A 23558-nucleotide genomic window follows, 5' to 3' on the forward strand; every position below is an offset into this window, starting at 1 on the left:
CAATATGACTATTTAATGCGATGGATGTGCCATTTCCCATCTTCACCCCCAAATCCACAGACGCGCCACAGACCACCTGAATGAAGCTGGTGGGCCACTTGTCCAAAGACCACAGTTTGGAACCCCCTGAACCATACCATATATCAGTGGTACCCAACTTTTATGAGTACGGGACCCCCTTTATACACTCAAAAAAATTTGTGATCTCCCCCCTCCCCCACTAATTGTAATTTTAGCCTCTGTTAATTGAAAAAATGATGCGTGGCAAAAACACATCTCCAAATATCCCTTTCCATAAAAAGTTCCCTGCAGACAGAGAGGTGTTGCTTTCTTTTCTTAATGCAAAGTTTCATCAAATTGGTATCCCCCTCCCCCCCCCACAGTCTGTACAGTCCTATTTCCCAACACCAATGGGTTGTAGTGTTGGACTAAGATCCAGGTTCAAATCCCCACCCAGCCATGAAGCCCAATGGGTGACCTTGGGCCAGACACTGTCTCTCAAGTCACAGGGTTGGTGTAAGGATAAAATGGAAAGTGGAGGGGAACCATGTGCACCACCTTGAGCAACTTGGAGGAAAGGTGGGATATAAATGTAATAATAATTAATTAAATACATTTCAGCTACAGTATGTGGACCCCAGCCTCAGCCAACCTGCTGAGCTTTTAAAATAATAATAACAACAACAACAACAATAATAAGCAGCAGCAGCAACAGCAGCAGCGTGGTAGTGCTGGGAATGCTAAAGGGTGGATAGATTGAGTAGGGGTTACCGTGCACTTGGGGAATGAGAGTGGAGCAGAAGACAGATCAGTGTACACACACACATAAACACAGCTGCCCCTCCTGCAAGCATCTGGAGGCATACATGCATTTGGGCACCCTCAACTGCCGCAGCATCTTGGAGAGAGAGATTGGGGGGGGCGGATTATAGGTGGAAGAAAAGGGAGACACTCGTACACAGAGATGGGGGGTGAGCAAGTCCTGAGCTTCCTCACTGCTCCTTGGTTCCGTCTGGTCCAAAGGCAAGATCTGGGCAGCCTTGTAAATAAGAATAATTTCTAAAAGGAGATGGCAGTGAATCAGGAGGCAAGAAAGGCAGGCAGGCTGGCTGCCAGGAAGGAAGGGGGAAAGCAGCCTTTCCTTACAGCCTTGCTTCTGTTTGCTTCACAAAAAGCCTCTCCTCATTCTGAGTAAGGGCATCGTCAGCAACAACAGTGTGAGGAGACAGGAGTCGGCGATAGTAATCCCCTCTTCTTCCTAGCAGCTCCATCCTCAGCCTCCTTTGGCACCTCCCACGTGTTTTATAGGCAGATGCCTGCCTTGGTGCACCTGAAAGATGCTCTGGAGCTTCAGCAAAAGTCCTCCCCTCTTGTATGGAGCAAGGGGGAGGTGTCGTCTGCAGCAGCAGTGGGGAGCAGGTAGTGTTCAGGGAGTTAAGACTTTTAAAAAAGAATTAGTAAACAATTCATTTCTTTACTGTGCACACCCCCCTCTGGATTACATGGCCCCGCTGGTTGTCACAGCTCCCAGGCTGGAAACCACTGCCATATATACCATATACTATACCATGGCAGCAAGCCCCCTGGTGCTGTCATCTCGGTCATCTCTCAGGGAACTTGGGGAAGACCAGGAAAAGTGTTCCATCGCTTATACATTTCCCAACCACAGATCACTAAATCCTGATCCAAACCACTGAGGGAGCACATTTTCCTCCAATCCTGTTGGCCTTCTCTAGGTGCTATCTGTGAATTAGTTCCAAGTGGGGCTTTCATCGAGGCACTAAGGTTGATTTATAAAGACAGTGACTGAATATTATCAGTTCATGCATATCTGCTGTTTTAAATACTGAGCTGCTCTCAAAGGACAGGCTAAGCCAAACTTTGGCTTAGCTTAACATGCTACAGAAGCAAAAAGGGCGTAGAGGAGCTAAGCAGTTGCGAGCTCTTCTCAGCAGCCCGTACATTCACGTAGTCTCACAAAGCCAAGGTTTGGCTTACCGTTACCATGTGAACCAGGCCACGGTATTATTTAACTTTGTTGTTTTGATTTTTTTCTATAAAGTGCTTTGCAATCTTTCCAGATGAAAAGTAGTATATAAATTCTTGAAATAAATAAAAATATATCAACATGCTCTTTCCATCATGTATGTTTAAGTATAAAGTTTTCTTGGCATTAATGACTTGAAGAAGAGAGGGGGCCATTGTTTCCTGAAATGTGCACTGCATTACTGAACTGGTGCAAAAAATATGTTAAATAGGAAATATGGACAAAGATCACAAGGCCAGTCTGTGAAGCCCCTGCTGATTATTCAAAATACTCATAAATGTGATCCTCTTTTTTATCCAAAGAAGCAGATGATGACTCCCAGCCATGATGCATAAGAAAAATGCATGAACTGAATCTAATTCTTCAGATTAAGGGGGGGGATTTTAGATAGTATTGAAGCTAGCATGGAAAGGAACCAGCATCTAAGCATTAAGTGAATCATAGAATTAGAATACGGTTCCACCAATGTATCCCAACTTAGCTGATACCTCAAAATAGAAGAGTGTTGCCTCTGCTGATCTTAAGTTTTCAAAAAGTTTTGTCAAATTTTTGCTGATATCTGAAACTCAAATGTCTCCATTTTACATCAATGAGCTGGAAAGCTTCATTCAGAGGCCAGAGCAAACAGACAGGAAAACACATCTTCAAAGCTGTTTTCCAGAGGTCTCCAGAGGTTCCTTGTACCTCTGTCAGAGAGGGGCTTGTCAGCTGTGGAGTGACACATTTCCCAACTTTTCTTTTCATCACTGTTACTAATTATTACTGTTGGTAATAATTTTTGCTCAATCATCCTCTCACTGTCAAATATCATAACAAGCATGTTGCAATGAGAACTTTGCAAAGGTGTGACACTAATTTCAGAAGTTATTTGTAATTACAATTTCAAATGTCTCCATATTAGCACAACAGTGGTTTCATCATTTAGTTCTAAGAAGTCTATCAAAATGCATGCTTATGATCTTCTCACAAATAACAGAAACTGGATCTCTGGGAAAATCTGCTGAATTTATAATTTAAGTTGCCGTGTATATTTTGTTCTTAAAAAATGCCAACCCGCATGTCACAGAGAAGGAAAACTATATTTAGGCAATTTCTTCCAGATTTGGAAGCTAGAATAAATCTGGGCAGTAAAGATATTTTTGATTTAGTTCCCTGCCCCTGCATTCTATCCTACAATCTCCTCCCTAGTTCTTAAAACAAAATTTGGTGTGTTGGTTCTGTAAATAGTGTACACTATTTTGTGTAAACAATATGATTTGTACAGTTGATTTGCACAGGAGAACTTTGGGTTCAGAATCCTAGAGTCTTTGCTCACCGCCATCCAAAATGGCTTCATAAGAGACTTCCAACAGCAGACGGAGCTGAGGATCCATTGTGTGAGCTTGCTTTGGATGAACTCCAAAAAAAGAGGCATCAAATTTGCTGACATCCTTGAGTTTCCCATTTCTCTTGGGCAGTCCATAAAGTCCTGAAATTAAACAGAAGGAAAAATTACATCATGTCTTCCATGTGGTACATAATTATTGATTGTGATGATGTAATTAGAAGTCATGTACAATTTGTGTTTATAACACCCACCGCTGCTCTTTCTACATCTTAGAAGCCCAAGCGAATAGGGTAGTAAGAAGATAAACAAGAGCAGACACCTTGTTACAGCGTTGTTCATGCCAACTTTGGAGTCTGCAAAAGCACCAGAGTTTAAATAGGTGTTTCGAGCTAAAATCTATTAACATCCCATTTTTAAAAAACTCAGCATCGTATTTTATCATTATCTGGACGTGCATGTGTTCCTTTGCATTTATTAAAAAAGAAAAGTAGTAACATTTAAGAAACTCAAAAGGAGTTCACCACCTCTGCTGGACATTGGCAGGATTTCTCTGCCCTTGAAAGCCTTTTTTATTCTAACACTAGAGGAACACAGAGCTTTGCGTGCTTCTAAAACACCTCATTTGCCAACCAGCCTGTAGAGAAACTGGAAAGAATCCGTAGAAGGCCAACAACAATAATAATAATTAAAAGGTCTGGCTAATACAGCATGCCATAAAAGGCTGAAGAGAAGTCTTGGAGCAACACAGACTAGGGGTTTGATAGGCGGGCTTCATAGGTATGGTTGCCTTAAGGAGAATGACAGTTGTTCTGCTTGTCTACCATGAATGCAACCATACATTTCTCAAACTGTGACTAAAAAGATTCAGGGTGGGACAGGTGTCACAGAATCTTTAGCACTGGAGGCCATAGCTGACGGCTGGACAGCATGGCACACCTTGCTGCTGCTTACTGAAGGGGAGAGGCAAAGTGCAGAGAATGAGGTGCAGTGTGGGCACAGCACTGGACAGCAGCAGGAGTATCAGATTGGCTCCACCGCCATGCCCACGCCATGCCTCGCTCTCTGTACCTCACCCCTTCCCCTCCCAGTAAGCGGCAGCAACCCTCAGTGTCCAGAAGTCAAGTGTGCAACACCACCCCGACTTTGATGCCCCCACATTGGCTGCTACTGACTAGAGGTCTCTGAAAGCAAGTCAGACTAGCATTTGGTTGGATTAATTTATGTGAATTCAATCTCTGAGGCAGAAGGATTGAATAGGGTTCCTCTTGAAGTCATTTTCAGCTATATGTCTTCTAGGAGTGCAGATGAGAAAGCACAGGCATTTTACATAAATTTGCTATCCTGGGCTCCCTTTGGAAGGAAAGATGGGATAAAAATTTAATAAATAAACCTACCTGGTTTCCATCTCCGGTCATCTTCTGTGACCATGTCCACTCCATTGATCAAGTTTTCCCAAAACTCTTGCAAGTTTTCTGATTCTGGCAGCTTCCCTGCTATGCCTGCAATCACCACTTCTTCCATCTCTCAACTCGTCTCTGAAGTGGAGAGAAAAAAGTCAGGTCTAGACAGCGATAATGAATCATGCAAAAAATGATCATGCCACAAATATTAAAAAGGAATATACAATTACAGTACTGGGGGGATTAATTTAGCATACTTCTAAGTGGCAGTTCAGATTCTTTTAAAGATGTATCTGTAGAACAAGTCATACCAGTGCTATTTTATAGGCAGATGCGATCATTCACACACCAATAAGGTTTGGGGATCTCAGACGCGCTAAAATTTAGTTACTCATAAAATGAAAGCAGCAAGATATCAAAGCCTCCAAAAAGCTAACAGTGCAATAACATAGTGAATTATATTATTCAAACAGAGTTAGAAGTATGCTTTAGCCTAATGAATTTATGATTCATGACACTTGATTCCATATAATGATTCCGTATCAAGATGTAGGCCCAGTTTACATAACATGGTGCATGAAGTGAAAGTGTGGGTAGGGGGGTTGTAATCATGCCCACTGGCAATGGCGCCACTTCTTACATACACACATTCAATAAATCTGGTGACGAAACCCTGCAGTTCCAGTAAGTGCTGATATGCACTGAATTCTCTACTCCAGCTGAGAATCTGAATTGAACATCCCCTTATGTAGCCCTTTAAGTCTAGACCAGCAACTTAAAGGACTAGACTGAGGGTTATACTAGAGTTTTTTTATAGGTTTACTGTAGTAGAATTGATTCTAGTGGCTCTACACCTTGTATCCTGCTCTGGTATCACACTGCACTGAAGAGCAGCTTAAAATATTTTCAATTATAATAAAAATAATAATACATGTATACAAACTGTATGTTTGATCTGTGACCCTGCAGAAAGTACATATATATGATCATGCACACAAGCAAGATTTATCCAATTTGTGCAGACTGCAAATGGAATCTTTTTCACCCCACACAAGCTTTCATCGTACATACTGTGGGCAGTATTCAACTACATTCTTGTGCTAGTGCAAGGATTACTGCTAGTGCAAGGGGATTTCTCCCCTCTCCTCCCCGATTGCAGCCTGTGCCATCCTCACATCTGCTCTGAAAGGTTGGGGGAATGCCCCCAGAACAAATTTAGGGGGCATGTGGGGGAAGGAGAGGTTGTTCTGTTGCACAAGGAGAAATCCCTGAGCTGATGGAACAATCTGCTATGGGCTACGTTGAATACAACCCTATGTCACTCAACAGGGCTACCTAAAAGCTTCAATGAGCATTATCATATTAACACAGAGAAATTGTGGGCTTGCAAGTTGAATATATCTTTAGTTTTCTATTCTGTCACTTGTTTCCTGGTGACACTGCTTGGGACATCTTGCAATGTTGAGAAACAACTATTTTTGCAGCTTGGCCAAGAATCCAGATATATTGTGATGTCTGTTGCTTCTAGCAACAGTAATGGGATTAAACATTTTGCATCTTGGCCAGCACTATGCTCCTCCGCTTGTGTCACTGCTGAGTATTTAGTTGTTTTTATTAATTTTGGTCTGCTGTAGCTGAAAATTTAGCAATAAAGAAAAGGGGCACACATCTGGCTACACATAAACTTGGTATCTGATTTGAGTAAGTCTCCAAAATGTAAAGAAGGGATGAGGGCCAGTATATATACTTTAAATAAGGTTCACAGGCTGCTGCACAAGACAACAACAAAATGAACTATGAAACAGAACAGTAATGGTGCAAAGGGGGTGAAGAAGAACACCTTCAGTATTCTGCACAGGTTCTTGTCTCCTGCCCTGGGCTACTAGTTAGCCCTACTGACCAATATCCATATCCTTTTGTTCCTTCATCATAGTTCTGTCTTGATCCATGCCCCCCAAAAAGTCTCTTACCAATTCTTTTCACTTTCTTGAGCTTGTAGTATGGGTGAAAATTCTCTTTCCCTGTTTTTATGCTGAATAATATCATACTGTCCTGCTTTTTGGTTTTATTGTATGGCATTGATTAAAGTAATTTGAACTATTTTTACTGTGCATTATGCACTTTTTTGTAAGCCACTGAGTTTTAGAGTGTGATATGATTTTTAAATACTTAATTAAACAAAATAAGGACATGCAAATTCACTTATTTTCCATTATTTATCAATAGTGGGAAATGTGGAGCGTCTTTGATGCTGAATTCAGTACTGATTTTTGGTACAGTTGATGCAAACCAAGAATTAATCTCAAATGTATTATCGGCAATTCTACCAGTCAGGCTAGTTAATCTTCTACTCTACATGAATACCTTTGGGTTTTTCCCTTGTTCATATGCATGCAACACTTCATGTCTTCAATCAATATTCCATAAGCAACTGGAAACCCTTACTTCATTTTATTTGATTAGCAGCCAGTTTTCCAAGTTACCAGGACCACCCTAAATGCTAACAATCTCTAAACAATTGTGTATCATCTGCTGAACCTCATAAATTGCATAGATCATTTCTTCAGCAAGGTAATCAATACAGATATCCAACAGCACAAACTCTGGAATAATTCCAAGGGGCCTCACTAGGTTCATAAAAGACTCAGAGCACAGACCCATGCCACAGATTTTCATAAAATATGCATATGCTAATTTATATGGATAAAATGCAGATTTAACTTTCAGAGGGGAAAAACAAAAACAAAATTGGCTTTTGCTGTCTGGGTTTCCTCTAAGCTATGGGGTACAAACACAATTTTCTTGATCCCTTTGAATCTTCTCGACTTTTGCGGTGAGAGAAAGATCATCCATGTGTGGGCCCTCCCAATGTATTGGCAAGAACTGCTGCTTATGTACATATTAAAACTAAAACAATTCTTGTCCAATATCTAACATAACTCCTCTCTCTCTCACACACACACACGCACATGTCCCCTTCCTCATTCCATTCAGCTACTGCATATGTCTCTGGGCAAATCAAGATGGAAAGTCACTGCTGGCACTGTTATTTGCAGCTGCCCTGTATGCAACGTTGTTGTTGTTTTAAAAATTAAGGTTAAAAGTGGAGGACAGACAGGAGATCTGGGGTCTGGCACAAAAGACCATTAACAATACCCTTGACTGGGTGCAATCCATCTTTTTTCCTTTTTTCATTGTGTTTTCAGACGACTGTTGGTGCTTCCCACAAGTTTTTTTGCTATTTTCTTTGTTTGGGGTATCATGGAGAAAATCCCTTTGGATTTTTCATAACCCTAATTCAACACGTTTTCTGGATACAACGCACCATGGTTCCAGCCACTTGATCTGTGACATTTGGGGTGGGTGTGGTCTCCCAGCATTCTGGACTTCCCTACTACCCATATTCCTCCTCAGCCTCCATCCTGCTTCCAAGATAGTCACCCCCTCTCTCCTGTCCTGGTTGTAAAAAACTTGGGAGATTGAGGAGCTGTTGTTGCAAGGGGAAAAGGGAGGGATGGGAGAAAAGTCATCCAAAAGTGGGAAAGAGGGCAGGTGTGCAACATCTGAGTACCAGGCAATTCTGCCCACCTCCCCATCCAACGTTTTATTTCATGGCTTAACGTCTTGGGTGATTCCAGGGCCAATGGGACTCAGACTGCCACATCTGCCTCATCAGGCATGCAACGCGACCTTCCCTCCTCGCCTTGGATCTTCTCCACTTTTGTGGTGGGGGAAAGATCATCCATGTGTCCCTCTCCCATTGCTTTTTGGGGTGCACAGAGAGGCTTCCAAGGGATGGGAAAGGCTAAAGCCCGAGGCTGCAATCCTAACCTCACTTCCCTGGAGTATGTTCCATTGAATTCAATACGACTTACTTCTGTGTAGACACAGTTAGGATTGCCCTGCAAGTACCCTTTGTTCAGTTGGGGAAGTCTGTGTGTCTTGTGCAGGGTGGGCAGTAGGGGTGAGCTCCCCTCATGGCCTAGAGTGGTGCTGCCAAGGGGGTAGGGGAAAATAGTACAACCATCAAGCCATGCCCATTGGCGTGATTACCTTGAAACACCATTTTTGTAAGACACTGCAATTAAAAAACCACCCATGTTGTAAATACATATTGAAACCTATTAATAAGGAAACCTGGAAAATGTATGCAAAAAAAGCTTGGGTCTGAACGCACCCATTGACTCACAAAGAAGTTCCTCTTTCCTGCAGTCAGTGATATATGCATACAGTGCAGGATCATGGCACACACACCCTTCAGTGCTGGATAAAATCATTATATATACAGCGAGGTCTCTCAAAAAAGCAGCAAGGAAAATGCAAAACAAAATCTCAATTTTAAGATAAAACCCTTAAATATTTTTATTGTATGTTACCAGATTGCTCACAGTATTGTTTTTGCTGGGTAACCAAGTTGTTAAATTGTCCTAGCAGTGATGAATTGACTAAAATATTATTGGGCAGTCACTGATTTTTGCTTTAGTTGTGTTTGGGATCAGTATTACTATTGACCACTTGATAAGTTGAATAATTGATATATTTTGAATAGTTATAGTCAGGTATTGAATTGTAACATCATTATGTTTAGGCGCCTATTGAAGACACTTTTATTCAAGAAGGCTTTCTCTGATGGGTGGCTGAGTTACTTACAAAATACTGACTGCATATTTATAAGATATGGTTTTACTCTTTTCAGAGCTTTTTAGAAATGATTTATCCCCTTTAGAAATCGAGTTTTGTGTTTTATCCTATTTTTATCTTGTACGCTGCTTTGATGGCCTCTGGCTGAGAAGTGGTTTATAAACATGTTATTGTTGCTACAGATGTTATTAGCAAATAAAATAACAAAAACAGGTTGATGATCTAGGTAATAAAATCCAACATACAATTACGTCATCTGTGACATTCTGAGGGTACGGAGGGAAAGTATTTGGTTGTATGAGTGAAATAGCACTGAAATTGCTTTTAGATTTAAATCTGAATGTTCAGGTCCCAGGTGTTAAAAACCAATCCAAAATAGTTTTTGTCAACATTTGGGCTTGACAATAAATCCATCAGCTATATCTCTCCTCAGTCACTCTGAGCAAAGGTCATTTAAAGCTGTTGTTGCTACTCTTCAGCAGACTGTAAGTTGGGCCCCATAAAAAGGGGGTGCAAAGCGGGCTAGGTCCCCACTTAAGTATGATTGGAGGCTGAGCCCCACCCATCTATAGATAATCAGTTGTAGTTATTATCTAATTGTTGTAGTCAAAGCTAATTGATAAATAAGAGGGAGAGATGCAGCCCGTTTTCTTGGCTCTGTCTTGTTTGCAGAGATTTGCTGTGGAGGGCAGAGCTGAGCCAAACTGAGTTTAGGGCCCGTCCATATGACTGAATAATCTGCAATGTTATAGCTTTGCGTCCTCATTAATTCACCGCTGTCCATATGATGCTGCAAGGTAGTATGGATTTTCGAGTTCACAAATCCGCATTAGAAAAAGCCACTGAAAAACCAATATGCTTTCCTAAACTGATAATCAATCACATTAATGTCCATGCGCTTGGACACAATGCCATGGACTTTCCTTCAATAGGTGGTCCATGGGCGTTCCTCCATCATATGCCAAGCCCCTTGTCTCCTTCCTGCCCAATAGCACATCCACAAAACTGTGCATGCGTGGGAATTTTTTAAAAAAGATATACAGTAGGGCCCCACTTTACGGCGTTCCATTTTCCGGTGTTCCGCTGATGCGGCGGCTTTCAATTAGGGGAAATTCCCTATTTTAAATCCGATTTTGCACTTTTGCGGCATTTTCGTGCGATGCGACCCATTATGGTCAATGGGTTCCGCTTTACGGCACTTTCTGCTTTACGGCGGGGGCCTGGTCCCTAACCCGCTTTATAAGCGGGGCCCTACTGTATGTTTCTGTGCTCTTTTGAAAAAGCATGCAAAAAGCAAACAACCATTATGGACCAATCACTGAAAAGGGGTGGACTTACAGGAGTGGCCAATGCTAAAACAATTTAGACCAAAAAAAAAAGCCCACATGTATGGATGCTTGAAAATTGGGTTTTCACAATAATCTGACCACAAACAGGACATGTATGGATCTCAATGCCAACAAACAAATATGGAAAACATGGATTTTGCAGTTAGGTATGGATGGGCCCTTTGAGTTAATGTACAGAAAGAGGAAGGAAGAGCAAGACAGTATTCGGTGTCACAGCAAAGAGGTGAAGTCCTTCTAATTTTTCTACCATTCTATGGGCCCCTCCAGATGTCCTTTTTATTGTGCATACATTATTTGTACTTATGATGGTACCAATGTAGTCATCCACAATCCTGCTTTTGATACTGTTTATGTCTGCACAAATTTAAGGGTGGTCATAGTTCATTTATTTATTTATTAGATTTATATCCCACCCTTTTTCTCAGTAGGAGCCCAGGGCAGCAAACAAAAGCACTAAAAACACACTAAATCATCATAAAAACAGACTTTAAAATATATTAAAACAACACATCCTTAAAAACATATTAAAACAAAACATCTTTTCAAACACCTTTTCATTTCCAATCATTGCATGTCCCATAGCTTCCTGCTGAAATCCTGTCATACCACAAATGTTCCAGGGGGGTGGGGTTGACTCACTTTTGCTGCTTTAGTGCAAGAGTGTCTCTCCAGATGGCAATAATGCAGTAACGCTGGGGAAGCATGTCAGAACAACTAATAAAGTGGAATGACTTCCAGTATAAATCTACCACTAATGCACGATTGTTGTATCAACGACATGTTGCAGAATACACTTGCAAAGAAACACCAAGTTGGAGGGGCCCTATAATATTATTGGACTGTGACTTTTCAGTTCACTTGGGATCCTTTTAAAATTACATTTTAAATTTAATATAAGACTAGCTTGAACTGCCCCACACAGATCTTAAAAACACTTCCCAGGTCCCTGGCTGTAAGTATAGATGGGGGTTCTCATCCAGTCTGATCGTTTGTTTTTCTAAAAGGTCAAATGACTTATAAAGTGCTGAAAGAAGGCCAGGCCTTCATCAAGCAATAGATTGTTATGAATAAAGCATGATCTATTAGGGACTTTCCCACTGACAAGCTTCTTGTTAGATATTGCTACTAATTCATTTTTTGATGGATTTTAAAGATTTCTTTATGACCCACTACTCATCTCAATATATTCCTAGCAGTTTTTGTTTATGTTCTGTATTTGCTGGGATTTCTCTTCTATTATATCTTCATTGGATGTGTACATATGGAATGTATAGTGTAGTATCAGAAGTGAATATAGAGATCTAACCTCCAGGAAATACATAATCTGAATGGCAGAAGTAGAAAGTAGATCAGCTTATACTTTTAGGAGAAAAACAAGGTTTTTACATGAAACAACAAGGATAGTTAGAGATGGGAATGCTATGTACTTTATAAAATTTATAAGAATGTCATTTCAATATGGGGACCCACATACAAACTGACGTATGCTCATAGAGTTCTTCCACCTGAGGGAGATCCCAACTGATCCAGGAATCTCCTCCCCTCATAGTTCTTCATATGCTGGTAAGCACAGAGGGCTTCTTCCCATGTTCGCGAAAGGCACAGCTAGCAGGCTTGGAGATAGGTCATGCAGCCCCACAGTCCCCTCCCCATGCTTTTGATATGTGAAGCGGCTTATCTGTGTTCCTTATTGTTTAGTGGCATCAAGTACACCTTGAATTATCAAAGACTGGTTGTTCAGTCACAGGGGTCAACTGTTCAGATATTTCTGTGAGATACTCTTACCCCTAGGGTAACACCTCATTTAGTGCTACTAATGATATAGAACTTTTGCGCTGATATGATAGTTTCTGGGATGCATGCATGTGATAATAAATGAGCCATCTATATACATTGCTCACAAATGATCTTGTGAACTAAAACTGGGCTGGAATTACATCTGAACCACTTATTTTCCTTCCCCAGGCATCCCTACTATGATTCCTCCTCTTCCCTATGTTTAGGGAAACATGTCCCTATGTTTCCCTTCTCTGTTTAGTAAAGCTTCAGATTCCTGTTTAATCTATGCATGTCTATTCAAAAGTAAGTCCCACTGAGATCAACGGGGCTTACTCTCAAGTAAGTGGGTATACACTCACAATGTTTACATAGTCTAAACTATGGATTCCAGTCCACAACAGCTAATGCCATAATAAAGGTGTTAGTCTTTAAACTGCCACAAGACTTCTATTTCTATGTCAGGTAAGTTAGTGGCTTATTTATTCAAAATAATGTTACTCACTTGGGTTTCAGACACATAGGTAAAACAACCCTCTAGATTCAGAAGCAGCAAAATTCTGATTCCAAATATTGGTACAGTTTTCCAGTCATTATCTTTGTGGCCTGCTTGTGAAAGTCCAAAGAAAACAGTGGACTAGATCAACGGAGTTGGGGAACCTGTGACCCTCCAGATATTGTTGGAGTTACAACTTCCATTAGCCCTGGTTAACATAGCCAATGGTCAGGGATGGGGACTTGGACTGGAGAGATCCAAGTTCAAATCTGAACTCAGCCATGACGTTCACTTGGTTACATAGGGCCAGTCATTGTCTCTCAGCCTAACCAACCTTACAGGGTTGCGTGAGGGCAACATGAGTGGAGGAGAACCATGCATGCTGCCTTGAGCTCTTTGGATATAAATATAAAAATAAATAAATCTTTCCCAGACATTCTCTTTCTAATATGATCCAGTATGATATCCAGTATGACATTCATATCACAGAACAGAGCAATAATGAATCTCTCCAGTCCCTGTTGTACTACTAATTTAAAATTTAAAGACAAATGAGGGTACATGTTGAGGGTATCATCATAACTTAAAGCTGCTAGCAATTCTATCCCCTATACATTCCTATTGCTTTTATAAGCCAGATGTACCACTGACTGTCTCCACATCCTATTCTTCTTGCGGTGCCTTTGAAAATCAGGCCCTTTATTTTCTCATCTTGTGCTCAAAAGCACCTCACAATTTTATACTTTTTGAAAATCTTATCTAGTGATCCTGACAACTGTTTACTGTCTTTACAGACACAGTGACGGTGGCCCGGTTTGCACATAACACTGAGCCACACCATGGCTAAGCATGAATGTGTAAGTATGTGGATACTACTTGAAAAACTGTGGCTGCTTTACTCTTTTTTTGGTCCTCCTGCTGCCATACTGCTGTGAACTAACCCATAGTTTGGTTTAATATTGTTTCTGAACCTGGTTTGTCTTGCTCCAGACAAATAATGAACTATACTATAGCACTGAGCTGTTTGTTCTACAGTTTATTTATTTATTGCATTTACATACCGCCCCATAGCTGAAGCTCTCTGGGTTTACTGCTTGTCGTTTGTCTGAGGGAAACAAGCATCTGGATTCAGATGTAATGCTATGCCAAACAATGGCTTAACTCACAACAGTATGGCAGCAGGAGGATCACAGGAGGAGCAAAGTAGCCATGAGCACCCACATGCTCGCATGTACACACATAAGGGTACCTAGTATGGTAAGGAAAATGTGTGCACAGGAGCTTGCTTTACCCCCTACTCTGTGCTTTAGCTCAAAACAAAATGTGGGAAGCAATACTTGAAAAAGGAGATTCAAAGCAGTACAAGTTTTGCACGCTAGTATTTCTCCAATTCTAAGTGGCAATTGTACAATTAATTGAAAAGTGGTAATTGAAATCTACAGACAGCTGGGAAATCAGGCAGTGTTATGCAAAGGATCATTTCAGGAGGTCAAGATGCACTGAATGAGTATATCCTGGACACGTCTATTATTACTGCACTTGTTCTCTGTGCTGAATTATTACTTAAGGCTGGAGGATAGGAAGTACCACCTAAGTGAAGCAGTGCCAATAAGTTATTAAATACAATATGTTTCAGTCATCTTATGTTATGTTCTTATATTAAAGAAACATAATCTGGGTGATACAACATTGTAATAAATAAATCCCAGTTTCATCCACCTGGAACCATATAGATCTGCGGAGCTACACAAATGTCATGAAATAATCCAAGATTGGATTTACAGAAGAAACAGCCTTTATCAAGTCTTCTTCTCTCTGCAGGCAAGGACAGATGTCTCCCAATTAATGTGTCAACTACTGTTCCGTGATCTATATTATATATTTCAATATATATTATGTTATAATATATTATATTATTGTAATATACATTATATAGTTAGTGTTGGACTACGACCTGGGAGACCAGGGTTCAAATCCCCACACAGCCATGAAGCTCACTGGGTGACCTTGGGCCAGTCACTGCCTCTCAGCCTCAGAGGAAGGCAATGGTAAACCACCTCTGAATACCGCTTACCACGAAAAACCTATTCATAGGGTCGCCATAAGTCAGAATTGACTTGAAGGCAGTCCATTTCCGTTTTTCCAATTTATCCTGTGTTACAGGGGTAACCAACATGGTGCCCTCTTGATAATGTAGGACTCCAGCTGCCATCATCCCCAGCCAGCATGGCTAATGATCAGGAATGGCAGAAGCTGTTGTCCAGCAACATCTGGGGGGCACCATATTGACTTCCTCTGCTATATAAAGTGACTTATTTGTTGAGAAATATTGCTTTGCTCAGCAGAAATATATGTTGCTAGAATATTTGCAATGAGACAAGGGCAGCCAAAGGGAACAGAGATTACAAGGACAAAGGGAAAATCTTTATATCAGCCTCATGATACAATGAAAGAAAAGGTGGGAATAGAGTGGAATGCAGACTAATAAATCTGAAACAGCCTGTAGACCATTTTCTTCAAAGAGTTGAAAGTGCTATGAAATAGGCATTGTACACCTGTTTCACTGTCATATCTGGAAAACTGATTTGGCAGATACTTTTAGCGTTTCAGGACCAGACCTCATTTGATGCTCAGCCACGTGATTTACATGTAGTTACATATCACTTTCAAAAGCCAGAGTTTCCCTTTTCAACACTCCTAAAAACTATTATTTTTGCCTTTAAAAATTGCTGCTTTTTGGCTTTCCGCTTGCAGTCTATTCTATCATTGATCTGATCTTACAAAGTTGCTTAACATTATTAATCCAGCACTAAGCTTATTAATAGTGCATTACTGAATAAAGAGAGCCTCTGTCCCATTGTAACTGCAGTCTATTTATAGCAGAATGGTGCAAGAATGAGATTAAGAAGATACAGGGTGGAGCAGAGGCCAGGTATGAAACCATGAGTTTGAAGCAAGGCCAGCTCTATCATTAGGCAAAATAAGGTCCCGGTGTCGGGCAGCAGATGAGCAAGGGCATCCCACCACCACATTCTGCACCCACTTCCTCTCTGTGTCTTCTTGGCCTAGATTTACCTGCTGGTGAATGGTTCACGGCTGTCTGCCACACCCAGTGGCAGCGCTACTTCTAGTACCCAGCACCACTTCCTCAAATAGTTTGTGTGGCAAGCTACGCATGCTCTGTGGAGCCTGGCTTGGTTGGTCTGGCAACCCCTCTGCTTACCCTCTGTGTGGAGCAGACTGGTCAACCCCTCTTCTTCTCCCATGAGGGCTCACTCAAGCACTAGTCCAAGATGGGGAGAAGGGGGAAAGTAGCTTGCCCATCTGTGGATTGGCCAGCTGCCCACACAAACAATTATGGGTCCAGCAGCACAGCAGACCACATCACAAGCTGCCCCACATCTTGATTGTTGCAGTGGGTGCAGCACAAACTACCCACCGCTCCTGCTGTGCTGGCTGCAGCCCGCAGGGAGGAAAAGGAGAAGGGCAGAGGTGGCATAGCAATGTGTGGAGCAGTCTGTCACCACTCCCCCAGCCATCGTTTGAGCCAAGCTGCTGCCGCCATGTGACCCAAGTAGCCAGATGGGACAGGGAAGGACTGGGCAAGTAGGTGGGAGGCAGATATTGGGTAGATGGTGTCTGTGATGCTGTCTTGGATGATGGGGAGGAAAGGTCACAACGTCTGGGGCTTTTTCGTTTAGAAAATAACGGAAGTGGGGAAACATGATACGAGGTGTATAAATGATGCATGGTGTGGAGAAAACAGACATAATACTGAAACTCAGGGACATCCAGCAAAGCTGAATGTTGGAAGAGTCATTGACAGCCTTCTCCTCCACGAATTTGTCTAATCTTCTTTTAAAGCCATCCACGTTGGTGGCCATCACTGCCTCCTGTGGGAACGAATTAAATAGCTTAACTATGCGCTGTGTGAAGAAGTACTATTTTTTGTCTGTCATGGATCCTCCAACATTCAGCTTCATTGGATGTCCACAAGTTCTAGTGTTGTTAGAGAGGGAGAAAAACTTTCTCTATCCACTTTCTACACGCCATGCATAATTTTATCTATCACATCAACTCTTACTTGCCTTATCTCAAAACTAAAAAGCCCCAAATGCTGCAACCTCTCTCACAGAGGAGTTGTTCCATCCCCTTGATCATTTTGGTTACCCTTTTCTGAACCTTTTCCAGCTGTACAACATCCTTTTTGAGGTGAGGGAATCAGAACTGTACTCGGTATTCCAAATGCGGTCACACCATAGATTTGTATAACAGCATTATGATACCGACAGTTTAATTTTCAATACCTTTCCTAGTAGAGTAGGGCAGAAAGGAGGAGAGACAGTCCAGTCACAGCATTTCCTCACCCACACATTATATATACCTATACTAAAGTAAATATAGAAAGTGAATAAAACAGATCAAGAATGGGGCAAAGAAAGTAGACACTAACTATGTCGCTTCTCAGGGTAGGTTTATCATTCCCAGGTATGCATTCAGTTCAGTAACATAATATAGGCCAGCAGCAGTTCTCATTATTGTGACCTGACCAGAGGCATTATCGTCCATTGTATCCATCCTACCTTGGTTCACATGTTATATTTGCCAAAGTGAGTGTATATTCAAGGACTGTTGGGGACTCTTCATTAATAGAGGAAAGCATCTGTGAAGTAGTTCTCAGTGGTTTTCCCCCTCAAAATCTTCCATTGTGACTAACTGGCCTTTCTGTTAGGGTTCTCTTCTGTAAATGAAATCTATGGCTTCTTTTCTGGCTCTCTTTGTCAATAAGATTGATTGCTCACAATTATTTAAAAGAGCTTTGCAACACCTCTAGACTTTTTGCCCTTTAGATTATGTGTATGTTAGACTTCTTTGATATTCAGTGCAGCATTACACAGAGCTCTCTCCAAAATGATTTCTCCATCTTCTGATCTTAAATAATCCAAAGAAAGCCTCACTGTTGCAAGGGGATAATTATCACCTCACTTATTGACACAATATTTTTGCAACCTTATGCCACTGTACTTACTCATTTATCATCCATAATAACCACTCACTCACTGGCATGATTCGCTAGTAGCTACTTGTTTCATCATAGGACTGACTACATACATCTTGCACTAATTATGCATTTTAAGATAATGTTCTATTATTGGTTTTTCAAAGATACCAACATTTATGGGTTTTTTGTGACTGTGCTGCAAAAGAGATTGTTAAGCATATTTATTTATTTATTTATTTTGCCGCTCTGGGCTCCTACTGGGAGGAATGGTGGGATCAGCTGTGTAGTCATCCAGGGTGGCGGGGGGGTCATAGACCCGTTACCTTTTTGGGAGCAGGGTCTCAGCCAGGTCTCTATGTATGTTTCAGCATGAAAAGGGAGTGTGATAGCCATGGAGAAGACTCCTTGACTTTTTGTGCTGATTGGAGCCAATCAGAATGAAAAGAGGTGAGTCAGCCATTGAGTAGTCTCTTCTCAGTAGCTAACCCACAGCCTCCCTTTCATGCTGATTGGCTCCTAGGGATGTCTGTTGCAGTGGGCTATGGACTTGCAAGAGGACAGGGAGAGCAAGGGTGACAAGGGAAAGTTGAAAAGGGTGTGTGGCTGTAACGCATGACGTGATTATCATGAAGGAATCTTGCACGTCTGAATTTGCCACTACACTACTGGGTGGGATATAAATTTAATAAATAAATAAATAAATAAATAAATAAAGTCAGGAATGAGGCTAGCCTCCTCTGGACCTCTGCTTCCTTACCAGGTGCTGCTCTGAGGAAAAGTTTGGAAACTTTAACTATGTTAGTCAGTGTTTAGCCAATTTTAATTTAGCTATAGCTTGTAGAAACAAGTCAGTTTCATAAACCATGGTTTGAAGCAGGTTGTTTCAAATGAATCATCATTAAAATTAACCAGTTTGTTGGGATTAGACAATGCAACAAGCTGCAGTTATTCAAAAATAGAAGGAAAAGTTTCTAAACTCCTCTTTGTGGTAGCACTGGAGGAAGAAAGATTGTGAGCCCAGGAGGAAGGCTTAGAACATTCCTGTCATGATAAACCATCATTCATCTTGATCATGATGTCTGAACACAGCCATCCTCTGTCCTTTCTGAATTATTACTCTATCATCTCTGAGATGGGGCATCCAGCATGGCACATAATTAAGATATGGAAATATTTTTTAAAAGGCTCTCAATAATGAATTGTTATACATAGTTCCATGTCTGTGATACTGAACAAAATTAGTTTATTTTGAACCTCTTTATTGCAAGCCTGTTCGCTTCAGGGACAGGGAACAACTGTGTGATTATTTTGTAGCATTAGATTAGTGGTTCCTAACCTTTTTTATTAAAAGGACTCATCAACTGAGTGTTGTCTTTGTTTGGCTGCCAGTCTCTTTACACCAGCCTGTGAACTTGTAGGCTGGCCAGGTGAAAAAAAGGTCAGGCTCCTGTCCTGTTCAAAGTTTTACAGAAGGGAGGATTTCAGCAGGTGTAATTGTCGTGCAAACTATCTTCAGTGCTGATATTCCCTCTTCTACAAAACTATTAAAATTCCAGGAGCACTGTTCTCTTTTACATCTAACCTCCTTTGACCATGAAAATGTTCACAAAACCCACTTCCTCATACTCATAAGTCTCCAATTGAGCTGAAATGCTTGGATGTACGGTATGAGCCTAGCTATACTAATTCAGAAGGAAATCCCATTGATTTCAGATGGATTTACTTGCTATAATCCTAGCCAGACCTTTTTCCAAGTAAACTCCTTTGAACATAGAGGAACTTGCTCCTGCGTTAACACGCACAGGAATTGACTGTTACAATGTAATTATGTGTACATAAGACTTGTTTACACAAAAGTAAAGTCCACTATGTGACATTGGGCTTACTCCATAGTGTGTTTAGGATTGTAGCCTGGTTTTTCATCCTAATGCCAGGAGTTCCTGGGCAAGCACATGAATACTTGGGACAGACCATAGCAATAGTTACTCTAGCTTAACAAAACATGGGTGCCTATGGCACTAAATGTGAACTTTCAGCAAATATAAATGAAATGTAAGCAATTAAATATTGCAATGATTTACCCTAACATATTAAAGAGATCCATCATTAAGCCAGCCCCATGGATGTAAATAAAAGTTCTACTGTTTTACTTTAAGTCCAATTTTGACTGAATTGCTTGTGGATCGGAAGATTACATGCTTTGTATCAATTGGTTCCAGTGGGAGAAAGACATTTTAGTCACCAAAACAAGTTCGTTCTCAATTCCTAGAGTCTTGAAATAAATGTTCATGGTTTTTAGATTGTTCTAAATGAGGTTTAGAATGTATCATAAAAAGGGGAATATTCCGATTATCTTGGGATGGAGTCTTGCTTCAGAAATTTAGGATAACAGTTTTGGGAATAAGCAGGCAATAGGAAGTCAAAATGTAGAAAATGACAATGTAGCCACTGAGCTGGTTTAGCAAAGGGGGCGTGGTAGCAGCCACCCTCCATCATTTAAAATATCTGGTGAGAGATCTGTATGTCTTTAAATTCTCCATGTTGTAAGAATCTGTTACTTTATAAAGTAATTTTAAAAACAGACAACTTAAACACCTTTTTATCAGTTTTTATGCAAGACAGAATAAAATTAACTAGCTGTAATTTTAAATAGCCCTAATCATCTTTGCATTAAAAGTGCATCCTCAGCTCTGGAGATGGACAGAGTAAGGATTATAGAATCATGATGACAGCTGGGAAATATGAATACAAGACTGCATTATGAGAACAATAGACAGAATAATTACAGGAGCAAAGAGAAATTCCTTCTAAACACTGAGCAGAAATTTGCTACTTTTATTAGTTACCTGAGAAGAGGTGAAAGACTTGGGTTGCAAGTGGCTAAGTAGAAACGCTATCTGGTGCCCTCATTTCCTAGTGTCACAATAGAGGTAGCAGTAAATATCTACTCCATGTCATTTACCTTTCACATTCTTAGCTCATTCCTAGTACTTCTGTATACAAAAGGTAAGAGCTAGAAATCAAGGAGAGAATTCTTCTCTACCTAGATCTGCTAAAATAACGGGATTCAGTGTGTCAGTGTAACTGTCTTCCTGCCTTGATAACAAAATGGCTGGATGCAGAACCCTTACAATGCAGCAAGGCTTAGCCTCCATCTCCCTTGTTGCCAAACACTCCTCCCCCTTTTATTCCATAACCTCAGAAGAAAAAAATCACACCTCGGATCAACTTCACTGCAACCACCAAAGATATGCACATTACAACATTGCAGACGCAAGAGTCTACCTCCGGAATTTGTTTTGTCATTTGAAAATAAAGTTTATCTCAAGAAAATTCAGTGGAGCCACCGCTTTTGTTCTCCACCGAGTAGGCTCCCAAAAGCTAAGTAAAATGGAGAAAAAGAAAACCTGAGCTACCCTGGGAACCTCTCTGATGCTACTTCTAAAAGAGGTTGGTGAGCTCCCGCGTAGAGCCACACACACACTCCCCCGCGCCTCAAAGGCCTCCTCTGTGTCCGAGACGGTTTCATCGGAAAAGCTCATCCATTTCAGAAACACCTGAAAACTGATGACGCGTTCCCATGTAGCGTACAGGCCCAACCTGCCTATTCAAAACAGACGTATTTTAGCGTGCTGAGATTTGCACAATCCTATTTGCATAAGGAGGGTGGAGAAATTAAGCGTATTAGAGATCTGGTGCCGCCAAGACCGGTTCCCCTCTCCTCCCGCCGGGAGAGGAGACGATGGCCATTCTGACGGGGGGAAACGAGCCCGGGTGTGTGAAAAGGCACCAAGAGCTTCCAGAGGGCACCAAGAGCTTCCAGAGGGCACCAAGAGCTTCCAGAGGGCCCCCATCGCCCGCCCCTCACGCCCAGGGCGGCCCTAGAGGCGCCCAGGCATCAGCGCCCCATAGTTCGCAGCAGCAGCTCCAGCCGGCTGCTCCGGCTTAGCCCTGCAGCGGCTTCGTTTCATTCACGCAACCTCATCCGCCCTTAAGCTGCTTCCTTTCCCCTTCCCCCCCCTGCCGGCAATCCGAGCCGCTGCTCATCCATGTTCCGGTCAATCCGAGCCGGTTACCTGCTCAGGTCCCTGAGATCGGCGAGGCGGCAGGCTGGCCACACGAAGTCCGTGCTGGGGAGAGCGGATGCGGCAGTCGCTTGAAGCTCGCTGGCGAAGGAGGCGCGCTTAAAAGTCCTGCTCCTGCTGCTACTGCTGTGCTGGCGGCACGCAAGTCCCTCGGCTCCTTCCTTCTCGACGCGTGATGCGCACTGAGGCTTCTCCCTCCGTGTGTCTGTGCTCACAGTTCCTTTCTCACTGACTCCCTCTACCTCCCGGCGCCTATTTAAACAGCCACCACCTCCGGTGGCCACGCCACATGGGCTGACAGCTTTGCTCCTCGCCGCAGTCCAATGAGAGCTGGGAATGGGCCTCCCGGCGCAGACCCTGGGCCGATGCCAGCCCCCTGCCTTACGGGAGCCTCTCGCAATCACCGCGAGAAAGGAAGGCAAAGAGCACGCGCTGCCCCATGCCAGAGCCGCCTGGGCGCGCAGCCGTGCCAGGCAGGAACTGGGCCAGCCCTGAGCTGCGCTGCGCATCACTCGGCCGGGTCAAGCTTCCCCACACGCACAAGCATGATCCGTCTGCCTGCTCTCTAATCTTCCGGCGGCCCTGGGTCTGACTTGCCTCCAAGCCTTGCAACCTGCAAGGTTGCCGCCTGTACCTGATTTTTGAAAAGAAACTGTTTCGCAGAGGCCAGTCATAGAACTGAATCCCTGGGCTCACAGTGTCCGCAGAAATATTTGGGGGGGGGCAAGGTCTATGACTTGTTACCACAAGTCATTGGCAACTCCCTCCACCCACCATGACATTTAGAATTGGGGGGGACAGACATGCGCGCCCTTTTGTAAACGTTAGCAATCACTCCCATCCTCCAAGCTCATCCGATGCCCTCTTGTCTGCACTCCAATATAATTCTACGCGGGGGGCGAGCGTGTGAATGGTCTTGCTGTGCCCACTTCCCAGCCTCGTGGTAGACTCAGCAGCGCCACCCATGGGAGCTTGTACAACGGGGCCCCAAACGACGCGCCTCCCTCTCTCAGCGAGGCTGCTTTGGAAAGCCGGCTCTTCCACATTGCGGCTCTGCCTGATTTCGGAGACTGTAGAATAAACTGAACAAAAAAAGTAAGCCCGCCTGTCTCAGGGGATACAGCTCGAGAAGAACTAGCCCGTTCAGGGCAAAGGGAATGGTGCGCATTGATACGTTCCCACCCGCAGCCATAGCTGAAAACTCTCGATGTGAGGGATTTGCCCCATTGTTTAGTGTACCAACAGCGCAGTGAAGTCTGGGAGAGCAGTGTAATTATTATTATTTGCAGCTCGACTGCTCGCGTGTTGCTGCTAAGGAGAAGAATTAATTAGGCTTATCTCTCCGGCTTTCGTCGCCCTTTGCGGAGCAGGCGGCCTAGTGGACCACAGGGCTCTCTGCCCCTAGGAGAGGAAAGCAACTGGTGTCAGGGGAGAC

At 42.5% G+C, this 23558-nt stretch overlaps 1 protein-coding gene across 1 annotated transcript in view; it reads right to left on the reverse strand.

Annotated features, from left to right (window-relative positions):
• FASN (fatty acid synthase) overlaps positions 1-22484 on the reverse strand; it is a 74492-nt gene extending 52008 nt beyond the window's left edge. The window contains exons 1-3 of the mRNA XM_061615966.1: positions 22115-22484; positions 4769-4909; positions 3363-3515 (exon numbers count right to left, since the gene is read on the reverse strand). Of these exons, the coding sequence (XP_061471950.1) occupies positions 3363-3515; positions 4769-4895 (280 nt within the window). The 5' untranslated portion in view covers positions 4896-4909; positions 22115-22484. The remainder of the gene's footprint in view (positions 1-3362; positions 3516-4768; positions 4910-22114) is intronic.
• Between the last annotated feature and the right edge of the window lie 1074 nt (positions 22485-23558).

This window comes from Rhineura floridana, chromosome 3 (genome assembly GCF_030035675.1).
Source record: "Rhineura floridana isolate rRhiFlo1 chromosome 3, rRhiFlo1.hap2, whole genome shotgun sequence".
NCBI classification, from domain to species: Eukaryota; Metazoa; Chordata; class Lepidosauria; order Squamata; family Rhineuridae; genus Rhineura; species Rhineura floridana.